At 39.1% G+C, this 12,881-nt stretch overlaps 1 protein-coding gene across 1 annotated transcript in view; it reads left to right on the top strand.

Moving 5' to 3' along the window:
* The window catches only part of atp13a5l.1.L (ATPase type 13A5 like gene 1 L homeolog), a 61,436-nt gene that overhangs the window by 32,903 nt on the left and 15,652 nt on the right, over positions 1-12,881 (top strand). Inside the window, exons 13-23 of the mRNA XM_041563265.1 lie at positions 653-714; positions 1,297-1,447; positions 3,817-3,897; positions 4,238-4,394; positions 6,334-6,451; positions 6,604-6,728; positions 8,008-8,171; positions 9,426-9,551; positions 9,871-9,950; positions 10,378-10,420; positions 11,702-11,811. Coding sequence (XP_041419199.1) covers positions 653-714; positions 1,297-1,447; positions 3,817-3,897; positions 4,238-4,394; positions 6,334-6,451; positions 6,604-6,728; positions 8,008-8,171; positions 9,426-9,551; positions 9,871-9,950; positions 10,378-10,420; positions 11,702-11,811 — 1,217 coding nt within the window. The remainder of the gene's footprint in view (positions 1-652; positions 715-1,296; positions 1,448-3,816; positions 3,898-4,237; positions 4,395-6,333; positions 6,452-6,603; positions 6,729-8,007; positions 8,172-9,425; positions 9,552-9,870; positions 9,951-10,377; positions 10,421-11,701; positions 11,812-12,881) is intronic.

Below are 12,881 nucleotides of genomic sequence, written 5' to 3'. Positions count from 1 at the left end.
CTCTTTCCTCTCTATCTTAATCTTTTAGAGAGTCTATAACAGATCTATTCCTGTCTCTAGCTAACCTCGTTCACTAGGTCCCTGCTCCCCGACTCGTACACTAGAGGTACTGGCCCCTCTAGGGCTAAAGGGCTTTAATGGGCCTTGGTGTACCCAGGCTCAATGGGCACATCCAGATGGTAAGGACACCAGAAGCCAAAGAGGAAGATCCACCCCTTTTCAAGCACTATATTGAAGTGTGACAGGAAGTGGTTATTAAACCTCTTGGCCAATAACTAGATAACAACTAGATACATGGGCTTTTGCCCAGCAACTATGGAAATGAGGAAGGGTAGGGAATTAAAGCCATAGGGGCACATTAACCCAATGGGTACCTACAGCTACTTATGATTGTTTTGCCATCAGTACATATTTATAGTGGCATAATTACTTTGCATTCAAATATATGTTTTTATTATTACAGACTAAAAGCAAATCAATAAAACATAAAGATAGTTTTATTTAAATGGGACATTGCAGGAAATGGAAATGCAGTATTCTTATGCTTTTTGGATAATGGGTTTCCTGATACAAGAGCAATAGTTTCAATATAAAGGGTTTATCTGTGTAACTTCAAACATATCTGATTTTAATACAGTTTCTTTACACCCAGACAGGTACTTTGACAGAAGATTCCTTAGATTTATGTGGTGTCGTTCCTTCTGATGGACACAGGCAAGTCTATTAATGTATGAGAGGACAAAGCTACAATTTGCTCCTTATTGCTAGCTTATCTTTATATAAATCAGCAGTGTTTCAGAGATTAAGTGGCAGGAGCTATTGTTGCATTTCCTCAGTGTATTTAAAGTAGAGTTGTAGGAGATGAACCAATATATATATATATAGCTACAAATACAAAACAGTAGTTAAACTTGTTTCGTCCCGGTACCAGTGTGCATACTCCATACAGTGTATATTTTGCAGCTATCAGTATTAAGCACAAATGAGCTGTTCTTTATGTCTGATGTGCTGGAAATACAGCACAGCCATTCATAAAGGTACTTGCATCCAAAGTCACTCTGGAACTACTGACACTTCCAACCGCCTCCAAGGTTCCCAATGCAGGATGAATCAATAGACACAACAGATTTTATTATATTGCCATTTTGCATATTTGTCAGAATATAGAATATAGAAGCATACTGTAAGAAACAGCTAAGAAAGCTACAACACAATTATCTTCTTGAATGATCCCTTACCCTTATCAAAATCAGTTTGTGTGTATTTCTATTAAGTTGAATTTTTTTGTACCGCTAGCTTTCAGAAAATGCATTGCTTCCCCTCTGGAGAAACATTACCATGGGGACCTCTGCTGGGAGCTATGGCAAGCTGCCACTCTCTCATTACGCTGAATGGGGAATTACAAGGAGACCCACTGGACATGAAGATGTTTGAAGGAACCAGCTGGGTAATAATGTTTTTGCAATAATATTACATGTGAAAAGAGACAGTTATCAATATAAATCTTAGTTTTCCAAAAAGAATTCTCTAGTATGCTAGTAATTTATTGTCCCTGTTGTTCTCAGATTGAGACGAAATGCAGTCCCCAATACTGATAAATCTGTCCCATGATATATGACCACCTGACATTTTTGATATCCCAAAAATGTATTTAATGACCCTTTCTTCCAAAACATTGTCCTGGCCTTTTCACTTCAGAATGACACCAAATATCAGAGGTGTAACTACTGTGCACTGGGAGAGTGGTGGGGGCCCATGGAGAGCCATTTGGGGGGGCAGTTCTCAGGGCCGGATTTATATAGCAGGCGCCCATAGGCCTGCTGTCATTCGTATTTGCTCAAAGTTTCATCAGGACCAGAGCAATGGGTATTGGTGTACGGGAAATTTAAAAAACTATCGTATCTCCTGCACCTCCCTAGTGTTTCATGTGGGTGTGGTTGGGCAGCATGCCCGGGCCTTGGTGGCCTCTCGACGAATCCGGGACTGGAAGTTCTACTAAAGTTATGCCTATTAATGTGTATATGGGCTGCTCTGCTGAGGTTGCAACAGGGCCCTGAAGTTTCTACTTACACCACAATAGGCACAGACTGTGTTAAATTTCATTGGGAGAGGAGGCACATGGACTAGAATTGCAAGAGGAAGAGTGCTGCTCATTCCCATACATTGCACATGTAATACACCAGTTGGGCGTGACTCCAAACTGCAGGCTTATTGTCTATAAACAAAAAATCTAGTACAGGTATGGGATCCCTTATCCAGAAAGCTGTGAATTGCGTAAAGGCCATCTCTCATAATGTCCATTTTAAGCAATAACTCTCATTGTGCTTCAAAGCTTTATGAATAAGTGTTGGTATTTTTATAAACCTGGCTACCAGATTTACTCAGTTGGTATCACTTTTCTTCCCATGTAACTGTAAGAACACCTGGGAAGTGGGCCACCTCGCCTGTGGGGATCCCTGCCGCTTCCTCTTCTGCACACAGCCAGATGTGCACCGCTGCTCCCAGATTTGTATGTGCACGGGTTGACTCCGGCGTCTTTTTCATTTGCCACACCACGTGACATCATTGTGCTTGCCACAAAATTCAAATATTTAAAGGGGCCACGGGCAATAGTTCCCTGCCCAGCGTATTTTCCTTGCCCAGTTCCTGGGTGCAATTCTAGTCTGTTTCTCTGTTCTTGACTACTCCTGTATTGCTGCCTGAACCGACCTTTGCCTGTATTTGACTATTTTTCCTGACTGATCCTGACTTTGTACTTTGTTTACTGATTGACTTGACCCTGACTTGTGTCCATGACTACTCTTTGGTTCCCGATTCTGTACTGCACCCTCTGGTTTTGACCCAACCCTGTTTTACGGCTAAGTTTTGCCCTACTCCCGTTACTCCTGTTACACGTTACCAACTTCAGACTGGTGGGTTTTGGGCCCACGACAGGCGCTGCATCAGGGCCCCTCGCCACCCCCAGAGGCCTCCTTCTTAGGCCTCCATGCCCCCTCTGTCCCGCTTACTCACCCCCCTCGCCACCACCGCAGCATTCTTCCTGTGCGTCTGTGCGTTTCCTGTGTGGGGAGGTCATGAAGGAGTGCTGGAGCGCCGGCTGGGTAGAGCCTGCCCAGATCTCTTGCCCTGATTCTCTCACTTTAAGTGGCAGCATTCAAGTAGCAGAGGGCTCCTCCTGAAGTGAAAGATGGCTGTTATAGGCAGAAACGTGAGTCCTGACCCGAACCTTGGCATCTGTTCTAGGTTTGGGAAACAATACATGACAGTAAAATTCTGCATTTATGTCTGAGATTGTTGTACTATTTCTCAAAAGGGAAGTGCCATGTGAGAAGCATACAGAACAGTGACAAGAAAACCCCTCTTAAAAATGCTTACTTTGAGCATTGTTCTCCCAAGGAAATGGTTGTAAAAATGACTGTATTCAATTGGCTGAAGCCAGAGGCTCCCAAACTGCATGGCTAATCCCCAGATGGGGCAAAGGCAATTCATGATAGGCCCATTGTGGGTGACATTTGGCATAAATTTACTTTTTTCTTTCCATGATATTATTGAAAGCTCAGTCTAGAGGTGGGAGATTTAAAGTCTATATTCATTTGCTGCCTTGTAATTCCTGGTACTCTAGCAGAAACACTGGTAACATGTAGCCTTCTTATGAGGTAACGGGGGCCCTGTCTTACAGTGTAAAGGGAATACCCCAGGCAGAGTGTATATAATTGCTACCAAAATATTGCCGTTTGAATATTATAACCCCATGTACAAATGCAAGCACAAAGAAAAAATGTGCAACTGATTTCAACATGGAAAATCTTTTAACAGGAACTTGAAAACCATTCAGAACATGGAACAGAAGAATCTATTTCATGTACAATGGTAAAACCTGGACCCAGAGCTGGGAAGGCAAGTCTATAAACCACTGTATGTGTGTATGATCCACTATAGAGTGTAATATTCTCATTCTGCCATTCTTTTCTCTGTATGTATTTTATTTCTATATCACTACTTGAGTACATAACACTGTACAACAGGACAATACATTAATAGAACAAACAGGGGGTCATTACACTAATACAAATAAGTACAAAGTACTAAAAGTACTAAATGCAAATACATAAAGTCTTTCATTGATCTGTAGGTCTACTGAGCAAAAGCTTTTCAAATATGTTGTATAAACATATAAATGTAAGTTTTAATTTATTTGTCACACAATAACACATAATCCCTATATATCTTTCATTAGGTGCCAGTGGAAGGCATTGCCATTTTGCATCAGTTTCCCTTTTCCTCTGCTCTTCAGCGCATGTCAGTTATTACGCAGGTTACTGGAGAGAGCAACCTCATGGTGTTTATGAAGGGGGCTCCTGAGATGGTTATTAGGTTCTGCAAGCCAGAAACAGGTAATACAATTTGTACAGCTAAACATGAGAAGAGCATTTCCATCAAGGTAAAACATTCCATCCACTAAAAATAGAAAGTTTGTTGGTAATGTTTACAAAAAAACGGACTCAAGTTTCTAGGGTACCCGGTTCTTAAAGGTGTGGTTCACCTTTGAGTTAACATTTAGTACGATGTAGAGAGTGATATTCTGAGACAATTTGCAATTGGTTTAATTATTTTTGTTTTTTTAATTATTTAGCTTTTTATTCAGCAGCTCCCTGGTTTGCAATTTTAGCAATCTGGTTGTTCAGGTCCAAATTACCCCATGCATCAATTTGAATAAGAGACTGTAATATGAACAAGAGAGGGCTTGAATAGAAAGACGAGTAATAAAAAGTAGCAATAACAATACATTTGTAGTCTTACAGAGCCTTTGTTTTAAATGTTGTCAGTGATCTCCCATTTAAAAGCTAGAAAGACTCAGAATTAAAAAGCAAATAATTAAAAAGCTATAAAAATAAATGAAAACCAACTGAAAAATTTGTTTAGAATTGGTCATTCTATAAAATTCAAAAAGTTAGCATAAAGATGGTTCACACCTTTAATAATTCCTTTTGGCAGATGCTAGAGCTCCTTTGCCCCTGCTAGTACTATGGTTTGTGTATTTGCAGGATATTTTATCTGGAGCAAGGTGCAGAAATGCAAGAGATTTGTGCATTAGGATCTAAGGGGTCCGTTTACTAAAGTGCGGTAAATCTGACTTTAAGTTTCCGCATGTTATCGCTGAGAATATTTTTACGCCAGAATATCCGCAGCAACTAAGTTTACTAAACAGCGATACGCTCAGAAGTCATTGCGATCACTTGCGGTAACTACGTTAAGGAACCAGCTTACGTTAGCGGTAATTTTAGCGAGTTGCGAATTTTCTGGCGAAAAATTATGTTTTTGCGAATATTTATGCTATAAAATAGTCTTGTTTTATGGCGGTTATTATGGCAATTTTTACTGTGACATTTATGGCCATAAATGCATCTTCAAAACTCATAAACTTTATTGACTGATGATTATACCATCCAACAACATTACCAGAGTAACACCAATCAAACATTTATGCATCATATAAACCCTTCTGCCAATAGAATCATATGAACAAGAAATCATACCAGTCAATCTCTTTGCTTCATAGAAATGCACAGTTTAATGTAGCCAATCACAATGAAACCAAAAAAGCATAGAGGCTGACGAATCCTTGGACTGTGATGCCCGCTGCCAATAATACGACTCTGAGCTGAAACTGCTGCTGTTGCAACAGATAGAAGCAGAAGCCAAAACATCCTGTCAGCAATAGCTACAGATCTGTCTCCTGTCAGCAAAGAATGATGGGTAAAAAAAACAGTATTATGGGATATTTCCTGCCCCTTGAGAATTTTCTGGCGAAAAAAATACTTTTACGCCACTACATAGGTGGCGGTAAAAGTTTGCAAATATTCTGTCGTTAATTTTGTCTTTAGCACATTTCGCTGTTTAGTAAACCAGGCGTTAATGTGTACGTAGCGTTATTTTCAGCAAATGTGATAACTGGCGAACAATTATTCTTGCGCAAGAAAATTCGCAAATTTATATTTACCGCAGGTTAGTAAACTGGTGATAACATATTTGGCGAAAATTCTGTCTATATATTGTGCGGATGTTTTTAACGCACTTTAGTAAACGGACCCCTTAATAAGAGTTGTAATATTGTGTCCCTTAGCGTTCCTGCTTTTATGCATAACTCTGTATCAGTAAGCTTGCATATTTGCTATATAATGTAAAAATAAATGCAGCATATTACTATAAAGTATAATATAATAATTGCACTGTGCATTCTGCCAATTCTGCTTTGCCTAGATTTTTAGCAGGCTTTGCATCTGTTTTTTATACTTTGACATTATTAATACAAAAGTATATTTTGCTTTACAGTGCCACTCAATGTTTCAAAGAAACTTGAATTCTACACAGGGCAAGGTTTCCGAGTTATAGGACTGGGATATCGATTATTAGAAAAGGAAAAGCTACAAACCATTCAGCATGTGGAACGGTGAGTAATATCATGGCTATAGAGAACTTTGGCTTTGTCTAGCATGGCATACTCTAGCATTGTTAAATGTGTTCATCTGTTGAAGTTATGTCTGCAGATGCAGTTTATATTACGGCAATTTCTATTCTAATTTTATTCTCGTTTCTTTACAGTGAAGAAGTGGAGACAGACCTCATTTTTCTAGGTTTACTGATACTGGAAAATAGCCTGAAACCAGAAACCACTGGGGTGCTTCAGGAACTCACTAACGCCAAGATAAGAAGTGTCATGAGCACAGGTACTATTCAAAAAAACAAACAAAAAACATGCTGAATGAGATTGTTGTAGAGGTATTATGTGAGATGTGAAAAAGAGGGTTTCTAGGTCCTTATGCATGTGGTGCTTGAAGTGGAACTCCCAGGCCTGCAGATGAAAATTATAATAGGCCTAATCCTCTTTCTTAAAGTTTCCTTTAACCTACATGAGTTCAAAACTGACTCCGTAGACTCATTTGTTATGGGCAAGGGTGTGAGTGCTAGGGTACTTTAGGGTCGGGCCACACAACACGAATCAGGCCTAGAATCCGCTGCCCCTCTTCGCCTCTTCTGTTGCACTGCCTGCACCTGGAATTATTACCTTCACTTGGATGCAGGCAGACACGATATTTCGGAGCCAAAACACAAGACTTTTGCATTTTGTGCCAAACCCGTCACGCCTGTATGCAGAAGAGGAACAGTGGGGCAGTGTATTCTCTGCCTGATCCGTGTAGTGTGGCCCCAGCCTTATGGATCAAAGGCACTTTCCTTTTAGCCATTTACAGTGTAGCTCTTGTACCCCTGCACATAGTTACCTTTACTATACTGAAAATAAGATTGGTGCATTTATAGCCACAAGGGATCCCTGTACTAAGCGCTGGCCCTTATAAGGTACAGTGCTTGCTTGCACCCATTGCATTTCAGTCTTGCACATCTAAAATAGAGCAGAAGGTGGCCGGTTCAGCCCATTTGCTGGCCCTCCAGTATGCAGTGTTGAGCCAGGCAAAAATATGATGGCCTTGTTAAAAAATCTCTAAAAGTCATTGGAAAACTGCCTGAGTTATTTTAACTACTATAACAATAATAGACAAAGCTTGCAATTTATTTACAGTTCAAATTGACGTAAATCTATATATAACATGTTATATGAGACATTCACATTTAATTCCAAGCACCTTTCCATTGTAAATTAAAAAGTATTTTCATAATCATGATCTGACATTTGATGGAATGCATTCTACAAAGGCAAGTAGCTATAGCTCCATTCATTCCAATATTAATCCAGCCTTGTAGCAATTCAAATTTACTTTTTGTCTTTGTGGTAGATAGACAGAGAAAAGAAATGTAAGTGAAGGGCAGGGTGAGCAGAAAAAAAGCAGTGAGGGAAAAAAGTAAAAGGACTTTAAATAGAGAGAAGAAATGTGGAATCCAAGGAAAGTGTCACCAGGCAGAGAAAGGGCTGACAAGAAAATCCTACACTAAAACTACATGGCTGTGAGTTAAAATACAGTTTTGCTGATTTTAAGTTTCACTTTGTCTAAGGGGATAATCTGCAAACAGCTGTTAATATTGGTGTAAATTGTGGCATGATTCCAAAATCCAGCAAAATTATCATAATAGAAGCAAAAGAACCCCAAAAAGATTCTCCTGCAGAGATCACTTGGAAAACTATGATTGGAACTCTTGAAAATGGACACAAAGAAAGTGTAAGGCCTATCTGAACTGGTACAATCTTTCTCCAAGATGCTTTAAAATGCATGTAAAGAATACATTACTAATACCTAACAGCAAGGGGAAAATGTAACTGTCCAATCAGCAAGTAGCAATTACCTCAAACATCTCATTGGTTTCTATAGGGTTCAGCATGTGGGCAATTGTTTGCCATTTATTACACTCGGGGAATTGTCCAAAAAACTGTTTGTCTATAATGTAATATATATATATGTATAAAGTGTGTCTTGTTCAGTGTATACACAGTGTCCACTCAGTATTTAGTAGCCTTTCTGTCGGTGTATAGTGTATATAGTTAAAACAGTCCACAAAATAAACAACACAGTAAAACATACTGTATGTCCTGAGCAACTGTTGGCAAGGCCCATAAATACTATTTTCTTGATGTTCCTCTGCAACATGTTTCACCTTTGGCAAAACCCCAAACTATAAAAGCATGCTTAATCTTACTAAATACTAATATCTAACCTTTTTCTGTCTCTATTATTCAAAAACATGTTCTATGTGCATGCTTTTAAGATAAAAAATTATTTTATTAGGTCATGTTAAAATATCACCCCATATAGAGCCTAACGCGTTTCATGCTTACCTAGCACTAGGCAATCTGTGAGAGACTAAGTGCTAGGTAAGCATAAAACCTCAAAATTCATTATTTATTTTTTATATTTGTTTTTTATAGATTTATAATTATTTGCCTTTTTCTTCTGACTCTTTGCAGCTTTCTAATGGGTGTCGCTGACCCCTTCTAAAAAGCAAATGCTCTGTAGGGCTACGCATTTATCATTATTGCTAATTTGTATTACTCATCTTTCTAATCAGGCCCTCTCCTATTTATATTCCAGTGTCTAATTCAGAATGAGGCATGGTTGCTAGGGTAATTTAAACCCTGGCAACCAGATTGCTGAAAATGCAAATTGAAGAACTGCTGAATAAAAAGCTAAATAACTCAAAAACCACAAATAATAAAAAATGAAAACCAATTGCAAATTTTCCCCGAATACAACTCTCTGCATCAAACTAAAAGTTATCTCAAAGGTGAACAACCTCTTTAATGGTAGATAGAAAATAGCAAGTGCATGTGCCAAAGCAAACAGCAAGGGTTGCACTTGATAACTGGCCTATCGCATTAAAAGCCTAAATATATTTTTACACCTACAAATCATCATGTACACAGTGCAAACATGTACTGTACTGTTATGTGTTCATATGATATAATTCTGTATTTTCAGGGTTCTCATTTCGACATCAGTGATGAAGGGGATCATTACACTTTTTCAACAGAAACGTTTCACTTTGCAACAGATGGGAAGTCCTTTCAGATTTTATTGCAGCATTTCTACAACCTAGTGCCAAAAGTTGGTATTGCAGAGAATACATTTGACATGTGTGTGGATAGTTAAATGTATAAATACATACATAGCCAGATTTAGTAGTTGGTAGGTTGTGTCTTTATTAAACGGTCATTTTATATCCCAGTGGTGGACCAGTATATTGAATGGCCCTATCCATTTTTTACCTTTTGAGCCTCAGCCTGCTGACATAAAAATATCTATTTTATTAATTTATGGAAATCAGATTTGAATACATATTCCTATAGGCTGTTAATGACCTTTAAAAACGTTGTTATGCGCAAAACTGAGTTTCCTAAACTAAACAATATTTTTTCCATTGAAGATACTTCAGAATGGGACCGTTTTTGCGAGAATGACTCCACGGCAAAAATCCATTCTTATTGAAGAATTTCAAAAACTAGAGTAAGTACATTCAATTATATTCATATTGGGAATCAATGGTATGCATGCATTTGGTTTAACTGGGGATGGTGCCACACGGGTGGGCAGTAAAATAAATAAAGTGCTAAGCCTGTTTCCTCTGTGACTTGAGGGCCATGGTGGAGGGCCATTTACATTTTTGCAGCTTTTTGAATGATAATTTCACATTTATGAAATGACTGCAGGGTATTTATGGCAGCAACAAAAATGTGTTAAAGAAATTTGTGATATTATTCTGTTTTCAAGAATGGTCACATGATCAGACACCAATCCATACGTTTCTGTGTCACAACAGTAGTGCACTGTATAGGTGGGGGTATTTAAACTGCATAGGAAATATACGCACAAAGAATAGTCAGTAGTAAAATAGTAAGTACTTCAACTAATGTATAATATTTTACTGTTTAAGTTACTGCGTTGGAATGTGTGGGGATGGAGCCAATGACTGTGGGGTGAGTAGGTTTCACTTCATTACGTGTTAAGCCACAAAAATTATGTTATAACCCCCATATGTAATAAATGGCACTAAGAAAGAGTAACCCATAGCAACAAATAAGATGTTTGCTTTTAAGCAGGTGACCAGTGAATGTTTCCTGCTGATTGGTTGCTATGGGTGACTGCTCTTGGGCAAACTGAGGGGCATGTTTACTAACATTGGAGATGATTATCTGGAGAGATTTCTGGAGATTTTGCCCATATCAGATCTTTGCTTTTGTTTTCTAACTTATATGTGACTGTTAAAATCTAATTGCTGATTGGTTGCCATGGGCATCATCTCCAGAAATTTCTCAAGATATTTATCTCCAATGTAACATGCCCATTAGTGCCTTTTATTGCATAATCCTAAGTGTTATAACCTGTCCTTTATTGCCAATATATCATGCAGCAGCAAATAGTGATGGGCAAATTTATTCACCAGGTGCGAATTCGCGGCGAATTCCCGCCGGCGTCAAAAAAAAAAAAATGGATGCTGGCATCCATTTTTGTGGACGACGGCGCAATTTCCCCAAAAACGGATGCCGGCGTAAAAAACGGACGCCGTTTAGTGAATTTTTCGGCGTTTCGTGAATTTCGCGGCAAATTCACAAATTTTTCAGTGAAGCGAAATGCCCCAAATTCGCCCATCACTAGCAGCAAATTAAATCTTTCTACCCAATGGAATGTTCAGTTTTACAATGTGCATTTTATGGTTCGGTAACAAATTGGAAGATTGAGAAAAGAATAGCATCTGTTTTTAAGTTGTTTGATGCCAGTTACAGTCTACTTGTGGGCCACATCCACTGACTGCAAGTCAACACACAGGGTTACAGTTATTGAAAGAGATCAAATAGTTGTTGTGGTGTGAGTGTGTCAGTTAAACAACTGGCAGATGTTGTACTGTAGAACCAGTGTGCATTTCTTTTATCAATGATTATTATTGCATACAGTATGAGTGCTTCCATATCACCTGAAGTGTTCAAAGGCAGTCAGACTATATATATATATTATATATTATATATAATAAACATGCATCAAATGTATATACATAGTAAACAGAGATGTGATTATGTTTCAGATGTTACAAATATCACATTGTATAACATAAAGTTATTGTATGCTCAGAGCTTGTTGTTACCAACATTATTGGTGGGGTCTGCATGTATTTCCTCAATATTTACTTAATTAGGATATTGAAGGCAATAATCTGGAACTATCACTATATTTTCATTTAATCGTTGACTCCTCATTTACAGGCACTGAAAATGGCAAGTGTGGGAATCTCTGTATCTCAATTAGAGGCGTCTGTTGCTTCACCTTTCACTTCAAACATCCCAAATATTTCATGTGTACCTTTGCTTATCAAGTAAGTTCTATAATGGTGAATGTAATGTAAAATTAATATACTTTTGTTATAAGTTTAGTGTTTTAGCTCAATGATATTTTGTTATATACAATATAAACAGTGATCCAGTTTGACTTTGCTCTCCATGATTAACGACATCTGGAAGTCCTAGCTCACCAGAGCAATCATGGCTGCTTCTAATTATGTGCATGTGTAACTAGAAGATACACCCTACCCTTCTTATAAACAGGGAATATGTTTCCCACTCACGTATACCTACTTTGTATCATAGCAATTAGGGGCGAAGTCTTCAACACTTCGCACCACTTTGCCAGGGGCAAATTTGCTACCACTACGCTAATTCACTCAAATGTGAAGTTGTGTCTTGGCAGTCGAACACTCGCGAAGTTTCGCTAGTGTTAATTCATCAGCACGAGCATTTCATAGGTAACTTTAGCTAATGTACAATTCTGCCTAGCGAAACTTTGTTAGTACAATTACACTTACACTGATTTTAAGCAATCGATCAAAGGATTTTTCTTCGATCAAAATACAAGTTAGAAAAGTGGTGGGGAAGGTCCCCATAGGCTAACATTGTACCTCGGTAGGTTTAAAGGGGAAGGAAACCTAGTCGGCGCAAACTCCCCACCCCCCCTCCCGTTTGTTGCCCACCCTCCCTCCTCCCCCCTGGCCTACCCGTCCCGCTGGGCAAATGCCCCTAACTTGTTACTTACCCTTCTGCACAGGTCCAGTCCAGGGAGTTCACCGACGACATCTTCTTCCACGCGATCTTCTTCCTGCTGTGAACGGCGTTTTGGCGCATGCGCAGTAGGATCATTTCGCCGGTACGGATCTACTGCGCATGCGCCAAAAGTCTCGCGCATGCGCAGTAGATCGTACCGGCGAAATGATGCTACTGCGCATGCGCCGTTCAAAGCAGGAAGAAGATGTAGTCTGTGAACTCCCTGGACTGGACCTGCGCAGAAGGGTAAGTAACAAGTTAGGGGCATTTGCCCAGCGGGACGGGTAGGCCAGGGGGGAGGCGCCGACTAGGTTTCCTTCCCCTTTAAAGTGGCGACGTATTGTATAGT

The sequence above is a fragment of the Xenopus laevis genome, chromosome 5L (genome assembly GCF_017654675.1).
Source record: "Xenopus laevis strain J_2021 chromosome 5L, Xenopus_laevis_v10.1, whole genome shotgun sequence".
Classification (NCBI taxonomy): Eukaryota; Metazoa; Chordata; class Amphibia; order Anura; family Pipidae; genus Xenopus; species Xenopus laevis.
The sequence above is the reverse complement of the archived record's forward strand: the minus strand, read 5'-3'. Positions and strand labels throughout refer to the sequence as shown.